The sequence below is a fragment of the Electrophorus electricus genome, chromosome 11, assembly GCF_013358815.1.
Source record: "Electrophorus electricus isolate fEleEle1 chromosome 11, fEleEle1.pri, whole genome shotgun sequence".
Taxonomy (NCBI): domain Eukaryota; kingdom Metazoa; phylum Chordata; class Actinopteri; order Gymnotiformes; family Gymnotidae; genus Electrophorus; species Electrophorus electricus.
In genome coordinates this window covers 7,856,484-7,872,500 of record NC_049545.1, presented here as the reverse complement: position 1 = coordinate 7,872,500, position 16,017 = coordinate 7,856,484, and the positions used below count along the sequence as shown (strand labels likewise).

At 40.6% G+C, this 16,017-nt stretch overlaps 1 protein-coding gene across 4 annotated transcripts in view; it reads left to right on the top strand.

Moving 5' to 3' along the window:
- wdfy4 (WDFY family member 4) overlaps positions 1 to 16,017 on the top strand; it is a 40,709-nt gene that overhangs the window by 1,393 nt on the left and 23,299 nt on the right. For 2 of the 4 annotated variants that reach the window (XM_035531335.1, XM_027009843.2), the window contains exons 2-25: positions 254 to 490; positions 1,648 to 1,759; positions 2,207 to 2,313; positions 3,856 to 3,993; positions 4,079 to 4,268; positions 5,747 to 5,936; positions 6,863 to 7,023; positions 7,742 to 8,203; positions 8,302 to 8,394; positions 9,759 to 9,949; positions 10,920 to 11,527; positions 11,962 to 12,052; positions 12,397 to 12,611; positions 12,748 to 12,851; positions 12,968 to 13,199; positions 13,463 to 13,539; positions 13,704 to 13,922; positions 14,079 to 14,257; positions 14,362 to 14,593; positions 14,768 to 14,889; positions 15,011 to 15,122; positions 15,266 to 15,456; positions 15,631 to 15,777; positions 15,916 to 15,989. In XM_035531335.1, the coding sequence (XP_035387228.1) occupies positions 254 to 490; positions 1,648 to 1,759; positions 2,207 to 2,313; positions 3,856 to 3,993; positions 4,079 to 4,268; positions 5,747 to 5,936; positions 6,863 to 7,023; positions 7,742 to 8,203; positions 8,302 to 8,394; positions 9,759 to 9,949; positions 10,920 to 11,527; positions 11,962 to 12,052; positions 12,397 to 12,611; positions 12,748 to 12,851; positions 12,968 to 13,199; positions 13,463 to 13,539; positions 13,704 to 13,922; positions 14,079 to 14,257; positions 14,362 to 14,593; positions 14,768 to 14,889; positions 15,011 to 15,122; positions 15,266 to 15,456; positions 15,631 to 15,777; positions 15,916 to 15,989 (4,484 nt within the window). Of the gene's footprint in view, positions 1 to 253; positions 491 to 1,647; positions 1,760 to 2,206; positions 2,314 to 3,855; positions 3,994 to 4,078; positions 4,269 to 5,746; positions 5,937 to 6,838; positions 7,024 to 7,741; positions 8,204 to 8,301; positions 8,395 to 9,758; positions 9,950 to 10,919; positions 11,528 to 11,961; positions 12,053 to 12,396; positions 12,612 to 12,747; positions 12,852 to 12,967; positions 13,200 to 13,462; positions 13,540 to 13,703; positions 13,923 to 14,078; positions 14,258 to 14,361; positions 14,594 to 14,767; positions 14,890 to 15,010; positions 15,123 to 15,265; positions 15,457 to 15,630; positions 15,778 to 15,915; positions 15,990 to 16,017 lie in introns of all 4 variants that reach the window. The other 2 variants (XM_035531334.1, XM_035531333.1) reach the window with 1 other exon arrangement.

Below are 16,017 nucleotides of genomic sequence, written 5' to 3'. Positions count from 1 at the left end.
TCCAGATACACACCAGTGAGAAGTGGCAGGCAATTGTGCACAGTGTACCGAAACACACACACACACACACACACACACACACACACACACACACACACACACACACACACACACACAATTATTATCATTATTATTATCATCATCATCATCATCATCATCATCATGATTATTAATAATAATATTTAATACTACTACTACTACTACTACTATTACTACTACTAATAATAATATTCATTTAACCCACTTTCTGAAGGAAGCCAGTGGAAGAGACATGGATCAGATGAATAAGCAGAATGGAGCCTCTGGGGACCTAGTGGAAGCTACAGAGAGGAAGAGAGGCAAAGAGTACACAGAGGTTGGGAGAGAGGCCGGCCCTGTTTTTGGGCTGGATGGAGCTATGCTTCTCAGACAGCAGCTCCGGCAGTTGCGCAGGGCATCTGCAGAAGGCCGTGAGCAGCAGCTTGACCTGCTGCTGCCCCTGTTCATTCAGGTAATGACCCAGTAATACACAGAAAGTGATAGAGAGATAGGGATGATGAGCTGATTACATAGTCAACTGTATTAGTATAACATGGTAATGGTAAGTGGTTGTTTGACTCCATTATGCAGCTATACCTGTATTAGTATGACATGGTAATGGTAAGTAGTTGTGTGACCTCTTTGTCATGTGAATGTATAAAATCTTGCCATTTCATGAAAAGTTGGAAAAGGTGAAAACAAAAAGATCTCAATATGAGTGTATCTTATATAAGAGAAGACACCCAACAAAATATCCCAGTATCACAAAATAATGCAGAAGGCAAAGGACATCCCAACTTGATGCTTACATCTGCTTAAAATACTGTGGTGTATATTTGTAAAGTGAATGGTATGAAAATGGCAAATTTCATTGTAATTTTACTTGGATAACTTTTTCTCACCCACACATATCCATATATAACTATTAATATTGTTAGAAGTTTTCCCAAATAAGAAAAAAATGAACAACTGCTAGCCAATCAGAAATAGGTATTTTCTGAGACAAGGGTATGAGCAATGATTAGCATAACATGAGAGTATTACATTTTCTATGAAGTGAATACAACATCCCTCAATCTCAAGGAGAATTATATAAGACCAAGTTAGAGCAAATACTCTTGCATTTCCTCTGTAAAATCCAGAGGTCATTTGTTTAGTGACTATCACTGATCTGACTTATAAGCACTGATATGTGCTCAGGTGCTCCTTACATATGTGGGAGTTTAATGCATGTGTGACTCGTTCACCAGTCTTTCATTCCAATCAGGATTTGCCAACATGTAAAAAGCCATAACATATAGTATAAGCTCCACTACAAACTATTTTGTAAGTCATGAGACATTTGTGTAGAGGTCACCCATGCAATGATCTCACAAAATAGAGAAATGAAACTTCCATCTGTGTTTTTGAAAGTGCATGTGCATGTGCATGAACGCCTCTGTTATCCCACAAAAATCTTCTCTGTATAAATAACAGGTTCTGATGCACAGAACAACCTTTTAAATCTTCAGTTGTTTTTTTTTGTTGTTGTTGTTTTTACTGAAACAAAGGCAGTATTGTTTGCAGGCTCTTGTGTGTTGACCAGTTCCTCAAAAAGACAGGCTGACATTCATGTCTGTGCTCTTGAAGGTATCTGAAAGCAGCAGTGGCTCTGAGGTCTGGGACCTGCAGGTTGTGGCCTCTCAGGTTGGAGAGACACTGGTGTTTCACATTCAGCACAGAGTGGCAGAAAGACCCGCAGGTACCATCAACCCTCCCTTCAACTGAGTCAGTGCTGCTCAGTCGTGCTGCTCACACACTGGAATAGCTCACAGCCAATCATGTGCTGGAGGATGTGGGCTTGGGGTTGCTTTTAACAGCTCTAACTGAGAATGGGTGTTGGAGCATTTATGAGAGTTGCTTGTCTTTTTATAGAATATAATAAGTTTAAATTAGTTTTTAGTGTTATTGATTAATACCTGATATACAGTTACACAGAGCTTGTAAATCTAAGCACTAACTGCTGTTGCATTTCTTATTTAAATGACAAGAAGTCATGATTATAGATACTGGAATAAACAGTTGGCACAAATCTGCATGCATTTAATTTCAAAACTTTATATTTTTTAAAAATTATTTTATTTACTGTAAATTACAATAGTTGAGCACGGTGTGTCTAATTATGTATCTATACGTTTATTTACAATAGAGGAAGCACGGCAAGAGTTGGAGCAGTTTTTTCAACACTCTGAACATGACAACAGCAAAGGATGGCTACTGCTGAAGGCCATGTCTATTTTGTCTACTAGTGAAGCTGTAAGTCACAGTATTATCTTCTACATTCACAACACACGTTATTGGAAACACTGTATTACACCATCACTCACTTACCACTTTATTAGGTACATCTACAAACAGTTGCCATTTACAATTGGTTTCCATTTACAATTTGTATATCAGCTGTTGTCATAGAAAATTTGTCAGCTACTTTTTGCCCCACACATGACTGATGAGCTGCTAACTACAGCACCACTCCATTTTCTTTTTTTGGTGGTGGAACGTTGCCAATAGATCTTTTAAACTGATATGATGATAGCAGCACAATATTGAGTTATTTTTAAAATTTAACAAATGGAGTTACTTCCTATTCATATATCATGACAAGCCAAGTTACTAATCAAGCTGTAATGCCTCCTTCATACTATATTGCTTTCAGAAGCTTGTTTTTGTTGGAAGGATATTTTGGAGTCATTTGGGGGAACTGTGGAATTTCAGTGGGGGAATTGCATTAACTGTTTTGCGAAAAACTAAGTATATGCAAAATTTTTATTTTAATTGGATGAATTGAATTCATTTTCTAATGAGTAAAAATATAAACAAATAAAAATAAAAAACAAGTGCTAGTGTGAAAAAACTATTAGCCTGTTATTAGCCTGCACCTACAGTTTGTGTCTATTTTTTGTGTATTGAACTGAAAGGAAGGAAGAGAGAAATGGGGCAGTTGGAAATGCAGCATTTCTCTTCTGTTTCAGCCACCTCATTTCTTAAGACTTACTTAATCTACTTCTACTTATCTGTGTGTGCTGACAGTGAAATGGTCCTGTAATATGTATGCCTTAAACTTGCTCTTACACTTGATATTGCATGTATGAATAAAGCTAATAAAATCTCTTGTCTTTAGGTTTGGGATCCTTGCAGGAGGTCTTTATATTTTGTGAAATTGCTTTTGTGCAATGTTGTTCCTCATTAGAGTACTTGTTAAGTCAATAAAGTAAATGTTAAAATAATGCAGAAATCATAGGTTTGATACCTGGTGTGTGTGTGTGTGTGTATGTATGTGTGTGTGTGTGTGTGTGTATGTATGTGTGTGTGTGTGTGTGTGTGTGTGTGTGTGTGTGTGTGTGTGTGTGTGTGTGTGTGTGTGTGTGTAATAAAGTTGTCCTAGTGTGATTGTGTGTCTGCATGGCCAGTGGTGGATAGTGCTCTGTCCTGGGTGTGGTCCTCTCTCCCCTCCCTGCACCTGAATCAGTCCCCCAGGGGGCTGAGGTTTCCAGATGAGAGTATGTTGTGTGAAATTGGCTGCTTCTCCTCACTGGCATGTGACTGGATGTAAAAGCTGTGTGTGTTAATTGTAAAATGACCTTGGGTTCCTTGAAAGGTGCTATACAAATACAAAATTCATTCATAATCATTTTTTCATCCACAAATCATTATTTAGCGGTGTGAATGCTCAAGCCCTTAAATAATGATTTACTCTTATTTTGCTGCAGCTGCCCTTTTCCTTGACCTGAACCTGAAGTCAGTGTGAACATGCTCTTTCAGTGGAATGGGGGTAATTGATAACATCTCATTTAACAGGGGTCGACTGCTGCCATTGAGTCTGGACTGGCTTCAGCTTTAGTGAAGTGCCTGTATCTGTTTGTGGCCTTGCCTCCCCGCACTGTCAAAGGTCAGGCAGAAGATCAAAAATGCTCTTTCCAAGACATATTTACTCAGGTAGGACATGTCTGATCTTGCAGTCTCAGGTTGTTGCAAAGTGGGCAGTTGCTATGAAAAGTCTTGGCTGTGCTGTGTCCCTCAGGTGGTGCTGCAGCTGTGCAGGCTGGGTCAGTTTGTCGAGGAAATGGTGGAGACGCAGGAGCTGCAGTGTTTGATAATTGCCCTCACCTCCTTCTGGGACCAGTGCAGCCCTATGTGGAGGAGACAGGCCTCGCGTGTGCTCAGGGCTGTGTCAGCAGCACAGGTTCCAAACACCATCCCAGCACTGCAAGGTCAGCTCTCTTACCTGCATATGTGCACACGTGCACACACATACACACACACACACATAGACATTGAGACTTAATGTACTGCCTTTTTGTTCCTGTCAGGGCCGATTGATTGTTAAGCAGCCTACATGCACTATTGTCTAAAAAGCTACATGTTTTCATTTCTCCACTCTTTGCTTTTCTAATTATGTATTCATAATGTCCTGATATTTTTGTGATGCTGCCATTTTATAGATATGGAGTGATGAACCTGTGCATCCAATTATGCATTATAAGCAATACTGTTAGATCAAAGTAGTTTTCTGAAGAGGTAAATGGGATTATGCCAGGTTTTAGCAGAAGAGTATTGGCAAAATGTGTGATTTTTATGTTAAATAATTATGTTAATATGATTTGAGCTTATGGTATGAGCTCCTTTAACTAGCTCCTATAGCTCACCTGGTAGAGCAGGTAGAGCATGGGGCTAGTAACACTAAAGTCAGTTAGTGTTTAGTAAACACTAAACAAGTTCGCTGCACAGGTACTGTTATACCGATGAATGTATAAGCATCTGCCAAATGCTGTAAATATAATAATAAAGCATTTTATTTTTAATGCACCTTTTGTTTGGGTAAAAATCCTAAGGTGCTACAAAGATAAATTTAATACAAGTATAAAAACATAACATTATAAAAAAAATAATACAACTGAGAAAGAAGGAAAGGGTAGATAATAAAATCACCAAACCACTACAATATTTAATAAATGGCATTTCTAAATGAAATATCTCCATACTATGCTCAGTGTCTCATTATAACATTAAGAAAAGGCTTATCTAAATTATAGTGTCTTTAAGCCAGTTTTAAAAGAAGTCAGAGTTCATGGAAGACTCAGACAATCAGGAAGACATTCCAAAGGTGAAGGACGGCTGAACAGGACACAATTGTAGGCAATTTAGTTCTAGGAAGTTGCTACTAGAATTACAGGGTATAGGACAGGGAGCCAATATGTTCATATTTCCGTACCCTCCATGCAGTATCCTGGCTGCACAATTTTGAATAATTTGAATTTTGAATAATTTCAAGTACATTACAAGATATAGTTATCGGTAGCCACATGACAGTCATTAGCAACTTAAGTTTCCTTTTACATGATATCTTCATAATTCATTTGACTTTTCCAGACCACTGATTATGAAAAGTTTGTGGTCACATATTCTTCTAGAACAAGATCTGTTTTTGACATGATTCTATTTGAAACGGCTAATTTGGTCATTTTAATAGGGGTTTCATATCATGCTTTAATGACAGTGACTACTTGGACAAAATCTTGGAATATACAAGATTGACAATAATAGAGTAGAAACTGAATAAATATGGCTAAAGTGAACGCCATGATATTTGCACATTTAGATTATACATGCATTACTAATTTTATCCATGAAGATAAATGTATTTATTTATATGTATTATTTAAAGCGTCCTTCCTTGTCCTCTGTGTAGCTAAGAACTGTATGAAGATCTGCATCCAAAACCTGCAGAAAATGAACAAACAGGTCCCTGGGCCAGTCCTAGCCGAGGTGGCAGTCAGTGTATTCAGCTTTGTGAAGGACTCTTACCCCATCAGCTCTGCTCTTTTTGAGGAGTTTGAGAACAATGATGGCTACACTGTCCTCCAGTCAATCATGGCATGGTACGTCTTCACACACTCAGAAAGCAGCATTTCTTAGAAGGAAGTAATGGCTAGACCTAAAAAGAAAAGATACAAATATGTTGAAGATTGAAGCTTGAAGATTGAATGTAATTTGATTTGGGGTTGTCACCACCTCCAGGAAATTATCTTGGGAGTAAATGTGTTTACTAGTACTTATTGTTTATTGCACTTATCATTTTCTAAGATAGAGCTTATGTATGTTGTACTACTAGGCATCAGCATTGATCCCTGTATTTCTACAGTATTCTAGATTATTGGTATATTGGACTCCAACCTACTCTACTGGCTAGGATGTATGCTATGAATAAATGACAAAGCACTTTTGTAAGTCGCTCTGTGTAAGAGTGCCTGCTAAATGCTATGAATGTAAATGTAAATGCTGAGACTCTGCTAAAGGCTTGCGGATATTCCTGCCTCCTCTCTCCCTTGCTTTTACATTGCTTTTCCAGATCCTTTACATTCCAGTTGGTTTAATAATGAAGGCTGTCATAATGAGATCAGTAGTAAATTAAGCTCCATGTCATTAGGGATCATGCTGGCTCTCTCCCTGACTCTCTGAGTGTGCGCTTCTGTTGGCAGAGAGGTCACCACAGGGTGATGTCTCCCACATCCCGTCCTCTTTATTTACACAGCCATGTCCAAACTCAGGGGACTGTTTTCACTCCGGAATGAACATTAACCACAGGGCTCTAACATATATCGAAGAGAAATGTCCTTCTTCAGTAGTTGTACATTCCATGTATCAAAGTGTTTGCAGATTTCAATAGACCTTTCAATGAAAATGACTAAATAACTTACATTTGGCTTTTTTAAGGTCTCTTACCCTTACCCTTACTACTGTAGAACCACCCCCTTAAGCATCTGGTAACACAGACAGACAGTGCCACCTGTTTGTCTTTTTTCAGCTGTGAGGAGGAAACAGCAGAGGAGCACTTCTCCCCCGTGGAAGACCTTTTGGACCTCATTGCCTCCCTCACCTTGTTTGGCAAGGCAGAGCTAAAAGTGGCCCTGTGTGTGAACAACCCCCAGCCACCAGACTTCAAGTTCGACCCCCCACTGACCAAAGGTGCGTACGTAGTGCGGGTTTTGAGCACCTAACTGCATCTCCCCCCACCGCTTCATGTTAACGACAAGGCAAAGGCAATTATGTCCAGGATGATGAAGTGTAGCCCTCGTCGCTAACCCATTTAAGATGCCCTGCATCCATTCTCCTGGTCTGTACCACAGTCCACCATTTATCTCCAGGCAGAGCATCTCACTCCAGAGAGAAGGAAACATGGCCCTTTTCCTAGCGTGATTCCATTTGGCTCTGATGTGATTTTAATTAAGGGTGAAATTCAATCATATTAACCTCCAGCTATATATTTATTTACTCTAATCATTAGTGCATTTTTGTCCAGGGAGCCAAACATTCTTTTATAATCATTTGACAGGGTTTGATATATACTTGATTGTGGATATAATGTTTGTACTTATTTTTGCATGCTGAATAACAGAGTTTCAGTCTATCTGTAAGAGAGTAACTTAATTTAAATACAATGCAATGTATATGGGCCACTAGGTATTTATAATGTCATGGCACTGTACACTCAGTAGATATATGTAGATATAGTAGATATTTGCTAGAATAGATTTAATAGCCACATAGGATTGTGAAAAAAGACAATACTGTAATACATGACATTTGTGCTGTATCCACTGACTCTCAGACTAAAAAAGCCTTCATATACTTCTCTCAGTTTACTCAGTTTCAGATGTAATAACCGAATTATATCCTTCCCCAGGATTTGCAGTTAAGAATCTTAAAGCTTTCCAGATCATCCAGTCCTCATTCCTGCGTTCAAGCAGCACGCTGACCTGCACCCAGATCTTGCGCACTGTGCAGAAGATCTGGTCATGGGACAAGGCCAACTTCTTCCTGCTTGAGTGGACGCTGCAGTCATTGGCGCAGCTGGCTGAGTGTGTGTGGCAGAAGCCGGTGGGCGTGCATGGCCTTTTCTTCGAGCTGCTGGAGACCGTGGTCATCCAGCTCTCCTACATCCCCCATGATGTGTTGAGGAAGGTGCATGGTGTGCTGAAGGAGGGCGTGTGTCAGGCGTTCAGTGTGGCGGCACTGCGATGCCTCCGTCGCTTGGTGGAGCACAGCACCCTGCTCACCGATGTGCTGAGCGACAGTGGCCTGATGGAGCTGCTCCTCCTGGAACTGCGAAAAAGAGCAAAGATACTGAGGAAGGCTGGCATTACGGGTGAGACCCGCCGCACACACACCCGCCTGCGCCCTTTCATTTCATGTGTGTAAGTGTTGAAACCCTAGGCACTGAATGGAGATTTTCCTTATGGACAGGGAAGACCAAGCTGAGAGACTGTGACAGGCAGCTCACCACTAACATGTTAAACGTAGTTGCTGCTCTGTCATTGAGATCCATCAAAAACACAGGTATAGCAAACTCATCATCTTTATGTTAACTCAAGGGAGTATTTAACTATTACTCTGGCAAATAGTTTAACCGGCAGTTACAGTTGCAGTTGCAGTCACACATTATAGTTGCAGTCACACCTTTTTAATATATATATATATATATATATATATATATATAACACTGCCTGGCCAAAAAAAAGGTCACACACTCTAATATTTAATTGGACCACCTTTAGCTTTGGTTATGGCTCGCATTCATCGTGGCATCATTTCCACAAGCTTCTGCAATGTCACAACATTTATTTCTATCCAGAGTTGCATTAATTTTTCCCCCAAGATCTTGTATTGATGATGGGAGATTTGGACTACTGCGCAAAGTCTTCTCCAACACATACCAAAGATTCTCAGTGGGGTTCAGGTCTGGACTCTGGTGGCCAATCTTTGTGTGAAAACTAGGCATGATGGGTGCATCACTTCAGTTGCCTCTCTTCTTACCCTGATGCACCGATCACTCTGGAACAGGGCAAATCTGGACTCATCAGACCACATGACCTTCTTCCATTGCTCCAGAGTCCAATCTTTATGCTCCCTAGCAAATTGAAGCCATTTTTCCCGATTAGCCTCACTGACAAGTGGTTTTCTTAAGGCTACACAGCTGTTTAGTCCCAATCCCTTGAGTTCCCTTCACATTGTGCATGTGGAAATGCTCTTACTTTCACTATTAAACAAATCCTTAAGTTCTACTGTTGTTTTTCTTCGATTTGATTTCACCACACGTTTGAGTGATCACCAATTTTTTTTCAGACCACATTCCTTCCTCGAAGATGATGGTTCCCCACTGTCCTTCCACTTTTTATGCGTTGTACAGTTCTTAACCTGATTTTAGTAGTTTCAGTAATCTCCTTAGATGTTTTCTCTGCTTCTTGCATGTGAATAATTTGACCCTTCTGAAACAGATTAACATCTTTTCCATGACCCCAGGATGTATCATTCGACTTGGTTGTTTAACAAATAAGAAGCTACTCACTGCATCAGTTAGCGTTAAATTACTTACCAGCTGAAACATAATCACCCATGCAGTAATTATCCAATGGAAGGCTCTTACCTATTTGCTTAGTTAAATCCAGGTGGTGACCTTTTTTTAGCCAGGCAGTGTATGTATCTCTCTCTCTCTCTCTCTCTCTCTCTCTCTCTCTCTCTCTCTCTCTCTCTCTCTCTCTCTATATATATATATATATATATATATATATATATATATATATATATATATATATATATATATATATATATATAAAATATTAGACACACACACACATGGCTAATACACAAAAATGCTCAAAAATAATGAGTGTAACCAATGGTTTCTCTCATGACTGCATCAGTGTGCATAAAGGACTTGGGGATGATTCCCTATATAAAGATTTTCCTGGATGATGAGCAGTTCCGTGGTCCAGCTCTGTGTGTGCTAGAGCAGCTGGCTCAGATGAACCCAGAGGAGTTCATGAGCACTGCAGTGGGAGCGCTATGCTCATCCACGGAGACTGAAATACAGCTCAAACATGACCTACTGCAGGTACACTGCTCACCTTCCTTTGCGTTCTCTTGCTTCCTTGACTCTTCTTTTGTCCTTTAAGGTCTTGTTCGGTGTTCTAATTCTTGTACTTTTGAAATTTTTCATTCTGTCTCTGAGCATCATCTCCTTTTTATGATCCACTCTCATTCTTTTATTCTTACATTTGTACTTATGCAATAGAAAAGAGATGGGAGTGGCTGTGTACTGAATTGAGCTCAGCCTTTGGGGGGCTACTGTCAGATTCAGGTTTATGTTTTAATTTTTAACAAATTGTACCAATTTTAACGCATAATAAGTGTTTGAATTTATTATCCAAGCCTTTGGGAGACTGATTACATTACAGACAAATTCAGATTGATTTGCTAATATACAATTAGCTGTTAGCTCAGGCTCAATTTGATTAGGATCACAGTCTGGTGGTGTGACACACTGAAAATTATGAGCAATATCAGATCAGTGAATGTGAAAGAAATCTAATTTTATGTAACCAAATTAGCCAGTTACTGTACATGTCCATTTTTTAGGTTCAAGCACAAGAATACTAACTTGCAGACTATTTAAGTGTAACTGGGTTAAAGCAGATAGCAATTGGATTCTCCCAGACCACTGTGTGAAATGTGTCAAGGCTGTTCTGATTACTTCTATTGGTCCTAATTAGTTTTTAGGCTTCATATTATGACACATTAGCTCTTTGATGTATTAGTATGGTAAACTGAATAAAGGCTAAACCAATTTGTGCTAAGCCTGGAATTGGATCCCCACTTAACCACCTCATCCTTTTTTTAGAGTGATGTGCCATTTTTCAGAGCAAATTTAACACATCTCAGTTTTGGGCCTTGACTGACTTGCACAGACCTAAAAATAATTATGATAATTGTGATACTGATGATCACATAGAATTCATTGTTCAAATTCAATGTTCAAAGCAAATTCATCCTTTCTATTGATCCCTTTCTACCTCTCTGCCCAGTCTATCCTGAGAGTGCTAGATAACCCGAACAGCTTGAATGCTTTCCGTACGGCGTGTGGTTTCAATGCCCTGCTCTCCATGGTGGTGGACATGGAGGGTGCGCTGCTGGAGCAGCCAACAGGTGTATGGGCTTCCATTTCCCATCATGCCCTCATGGACCTGCTTCTGCTCGCCCTGCACACAGTTGCCCTGGCCGTGCATCTGAATCTCATCAACACCCACTTCTTTCATGCTACCGGCCAGTACGAGCGGCTGGCTGAGGCCCTGCTCAGGCTGGGCTGCTTCAGCAGCAGGCCCATGGTGGAGGAAGATGTGGGTATAGGTCACCGGAGCTTTCTACAGTTTGTGGAGGTGGCTGAGAGCTCGGCGCTTCCCGCGCAACTGCAGGATTGCGTCAGACTGCTGCGTTTCCTGGAGCAGTTTGCCACAGGGGTCTGTATGGATGTAGACTCATACACTGGGCTGCAGGAGGCTGTGGAAATCGAGCAGAAGCAGGAGACTCTCTCGAGCTATAGCACGGAGGAGCAACCCAGCCAGGAAGACTTTCAGGGCTGGGACAGGAACGGGACAGTGCTCAGTGTCTCATCGGTCTCTACAGAGTCTGGAAGGTGGGTGCTATTGATAGCTGGCTTTATGTACACATCATGCTATTACACTTTAACCTATTGGAATTGTGTTTTGAATCCCAGACAGGTCACTGTGACTCTGTGTGTGAAGTGTAATGGCAGATGGCTTGTGTCCCTACAAGTCACTGTGACAATGCTCTTAACCACAATTTGCTTGAGGGTTCCCTTCTTTCTCTCCTATGGCCTCCTTCCCCACAGCAACCCTGTGAAAAAGCAATGACTGTACAATTTACTTCTTGTAAATAAAAAATACATTTACTTCTTGTAAATGTAAATAAAGTTGGATGCATTGTTTCTAGAAACAACTGTTGTACTAAATAAGCAGTAAAGGGGTTTAGTTTGATTTGGTAATGATTTAAAATTTAGAACTGCTTACCAAAAGTGGAAGGAACAGTGGGAATTTTCTCTATGCTCAGGTTTTCCTCTGATCTTACAATATTGCACCCTGGAGGAATTAAGGTCATCATGACTCTTCTGCCTCATATCTACTGCCCTAGTGACCCTCAGGTTAGTAGTAAACTGCGGTTAATATATACTCAATGGAAATTCTTGTAATCTAGATTAAATACAAGATTAAACATGTTTGTGAGCTATTGCACATTATTACAGGTTTTATTTGTGAAAAAAATAATAATTAAAACACAATAAAATAAATAATAAACATAATAATTGATTAATAATAATTGATTAAAACTAACAAATAAAAGTATTATTAACATAATTGGCCATATATAATATTAATGTACAAAATAAACATAGGCCCAGAAGATGCATGCATATTGTCCACTCATTTGAAGCATGGTAACACGGACACGGATGGTCTCTCTGTGTCCCTGGCCTTCCCCCTGCAGTTATCCGCTGAGCTGCAGTTAGCAGTGGCCCATCATGTGCAGGCTATGGTGAAGTCAGAGCAGAACAGGCAGATCATGTGTGAGTCAGGTCTGCTGGTCACACTGTTGAACCACTGTGGGGCCATCCTCAGCAGTAGCACCCTCTCACTGCACCTGCCTGTTGTGCGGGTCTTCGAGAAGCTTGCCTCCCAGTCCATAGACCATAAGTCCCTAAGGTGAGACCAAGGCGATGGAAATGTGCTTTATGGCTTTATGATGTGCAGAGTATCTACACCTTAACATGCTCAGTTATCCATACAATTAGAGGGCTTGGTTCATGTTAATGCTTGCTTTTTTTTTTCTTTCTTTCAGACGCTTTCTGTGTTTTGGAGATCCTTTTAAGTGTAGTACTGAAAATTGGGTTCCTACCTCCTTCTCAGAGGCTATGACTTCATGCCAAGATCCTCTCACTAATGGTACAGACTCACAAACTCCTCCCTTTTTTGGTTCCTGTTTTTGAATCACTTCTAATTTGCAGTTTATGACTAGCATCTCTTTTAGATATGTGAACTGATATGTTTATTTATTAAAGGTCACTGCACAGACCAGGCAAAAGATTTTGTAGATGGTGATACTAAAGTCTCCAAAAGGCCTTTAAAAAGGGGTTTTAGCCTACTGCAGACATCCTCAGGTGGTGGGGTGCCAGTACCCCTTCACCGCATCATCAGCCTTGTCTCACTGACTTCACCACGGAGCCTGTGGCCTCACAAAGTCTCTGTCTCCCCATCGTTTGTGGAGTTTGACATGACTGACAGTGGATATGGGTGGGTTCCAGCAACCTGAAAGCTGAACCTCCAGTGGTTTGTTAACTTGGCCATCCCTTATTGTAACTAAAGCCCTCTGAGGTCTAACACATTGTCTGCTACATTACAACATATTATAATAATATAGTAATTAAAATAAATTCTATGTAATATTATAAACTAAGTGTGTAACTAAGAATAACTCTGTTTCACAGATGGTTAAACCAGCCTCGCAAAATGACTTTGTGCACAAGTTCATGCATCCTCCCATTCTGTACTTTCAGGTGTCTCTTTCTGCCATCTCTTGCCACTGTGAAAGGAGTCAGTGCAGACTCTATCCCCACAGGAGGCATCGGTAGTGGTGAGAATTTTTTTTTTTGCCAGTAGCCAAGATTGCAGACATTTGATTACACAGTAAAACCCCAAACAGAAGCAGGTCTAGTTTAGGAATTTAGCCTGACTTCCATGCCTGAAGTCAAAGCTTTATCTGATGATGTCACCGTGGCCTTCCTCCTTTCCATTCAGACTGCCGGGGTTTCCCACCCTCCGCTGGCCTGTCTTTTTCCTGCTGGTTCCTGATCAGCAGGTTCAGCTCAGCCTGCGATGCGCACCCAGTGCGCCTGCTCAATCTGGTGCGTCACATGTCTCGCGCTGAGCAGCAGTTCAGCTGCCTGTCTGTCAGCATCTCTGCCTCAGACGGCTGTCTGGTAATCTCCACTGAGGAGGAGGCCTACCAGTTCTTAGGTGACTGTCCTTATCTCTATTTTTCTACACTGCAGAGAGATTTAATGACTGACATACTGATGATATAGTCAGTACTGATGATTGCAAAGCTGTCTAATTATTTCTATTCAAGTGCAGTTTAGAGTAGTTTAATGACATGATGTGTTCGGTCCACAGACATGATGGAACCAGAGGTTCGCGCTGCCACTACTCTCCCAGTTACAGTGCGCTTTAAATGCTCCAGACAGCTCATTCCAGGCCAGTGGCATTACCTAGTTGTTGCTATGGCCAAAGACATCAAAAAGAGTTGCAAAGTAACTGCTTATCTGGACGGAGAGGTGATTGGGACATCAAAGGTTAGTATAGGTGTGATGCTTTCGTCTGTATTTCATTAAGTATTTATGCTCTTTGTGTTCAATAATTTAGGACCATACAGCAATACACTGTCTCCTTTTACTAGATGAGATATATTCAGCCATTCCCAGGTCAGTGCATTGCAATGGATCCATCAGCAGTTATTGATGTTTGTGGGATTATTGGCACCCCCCCTATATGGAAACAGCGTGCTGCCCTGATCTGGCGGATCGGTCCTACATATCTTTTTGAGGAAGTGCTGAGCTCTGATTCTGTAGAGATCATGTACACACAGGGAACTAAGTACCTGGGCAACTATCTTGCTGTTGATGCTCAAGGTGGGTAATGCACAGTGCTGTCTGTCTGTTTCTGTCTGCTTTGCTTGAAAACTGCCTTTAGATTTTTTTTACTCAATGATAGCTGCCTCTGTATGCTTCCTTTGCAATGTGGACTATACTATACAATGGCATATAAGATTATGATCATTTTGATGTAAAATCTGTGTTATCCAGTGAGGTTAGTTTCTCCAGAGAGGATCTCCTTTGGTATAAACCCAGCAGTGTCCACTGTCACTACAATAGCAGAGATCAGAGACGAGTACAACGAGGTGGACTGCCGTCTTATAGCCAAAGAGGTGCTGCTCTTTTTGACAGTTCTGGATTAGTTTAGCACAATACTTAACACATTAAATTAGCATAATGGTTACCTGCCTGCAATACAGAAGACTGCATCCCTTATACTGTGTTTATTTATAGATGGGCATTACATCACGGGATAACTCTACTCCTGTCTTCTTGGCTCAAAATATCAGTCAGCACCTTATTGGAACAGCTAGAACCATTGGGGCAGCCTTGGTTGCTCATTTTGGTAAAAATGTATACTTTTATTAGTCTGTACATTTATTCACAACATTATGAAAATAATCAATATGCATAATCATACTTCATCGGTGACCTTATTTTTACTTGCTTGCCATTGAGCATGTTTCTTTGTTGTACTTTAAATCACAGGAGTGAGAACATTTATGTCCATCAGTGCTGCCACTAGTTTCCAGTACATTGGTGGAGCTGCAGTTGTTCTCAGCCTGGTTGCCATGGCATCAGATGACAGCTCTCTCTATGCATCAGTGAAAGTTCTTCTGTCAGTTTTAGACACGAATCCGGTGATGAGACAAGAGATGAAACGCATCGGTGGTTATAAGGTACAGCCAGAGTGAGAGGTTTATTCTGCATGAAAACATTGTTGCATAAGCCTTTAATAGAACATGCATAGCATATTTCCTATGATTTAGCATTTAATAGAAAAGATTCAGGATATGAATAGGCCACTGGAGTGTACATGACAGAACAATGGCGTGACTGATTCATCTCTGCAGCTCTTTGCCTTCTTGCTGAAGATGAAGGCTCAGCTAGTCACTAGAAGGACCTTCCAGCTGGTTTTGGCCATAGTGGGCACCATAGAGCTGGGAACAAGCTATGTCCATGACCTCACTGCCCTCCAGGACCTCCTCTGTGACTTTGAGGTACCTTTGTGTTTATCTGCATAAAACGTCATGAATAAGTTTCCTTTTCCAATGTATGTGGTTAATGTTATTGTATATTGGGAAGCTATGTCCTATAATCTGGCCTATATTCATCTTAATTAATGTCTTTTATTGTAGGTCTGGCAGAAGACTCCAGAAAGTCTTGATATATCGGTTTTAAATCACTTCGTGGATATCCTGAACTCATCAAGGTACTTTACACTGATATGTGCATACAAC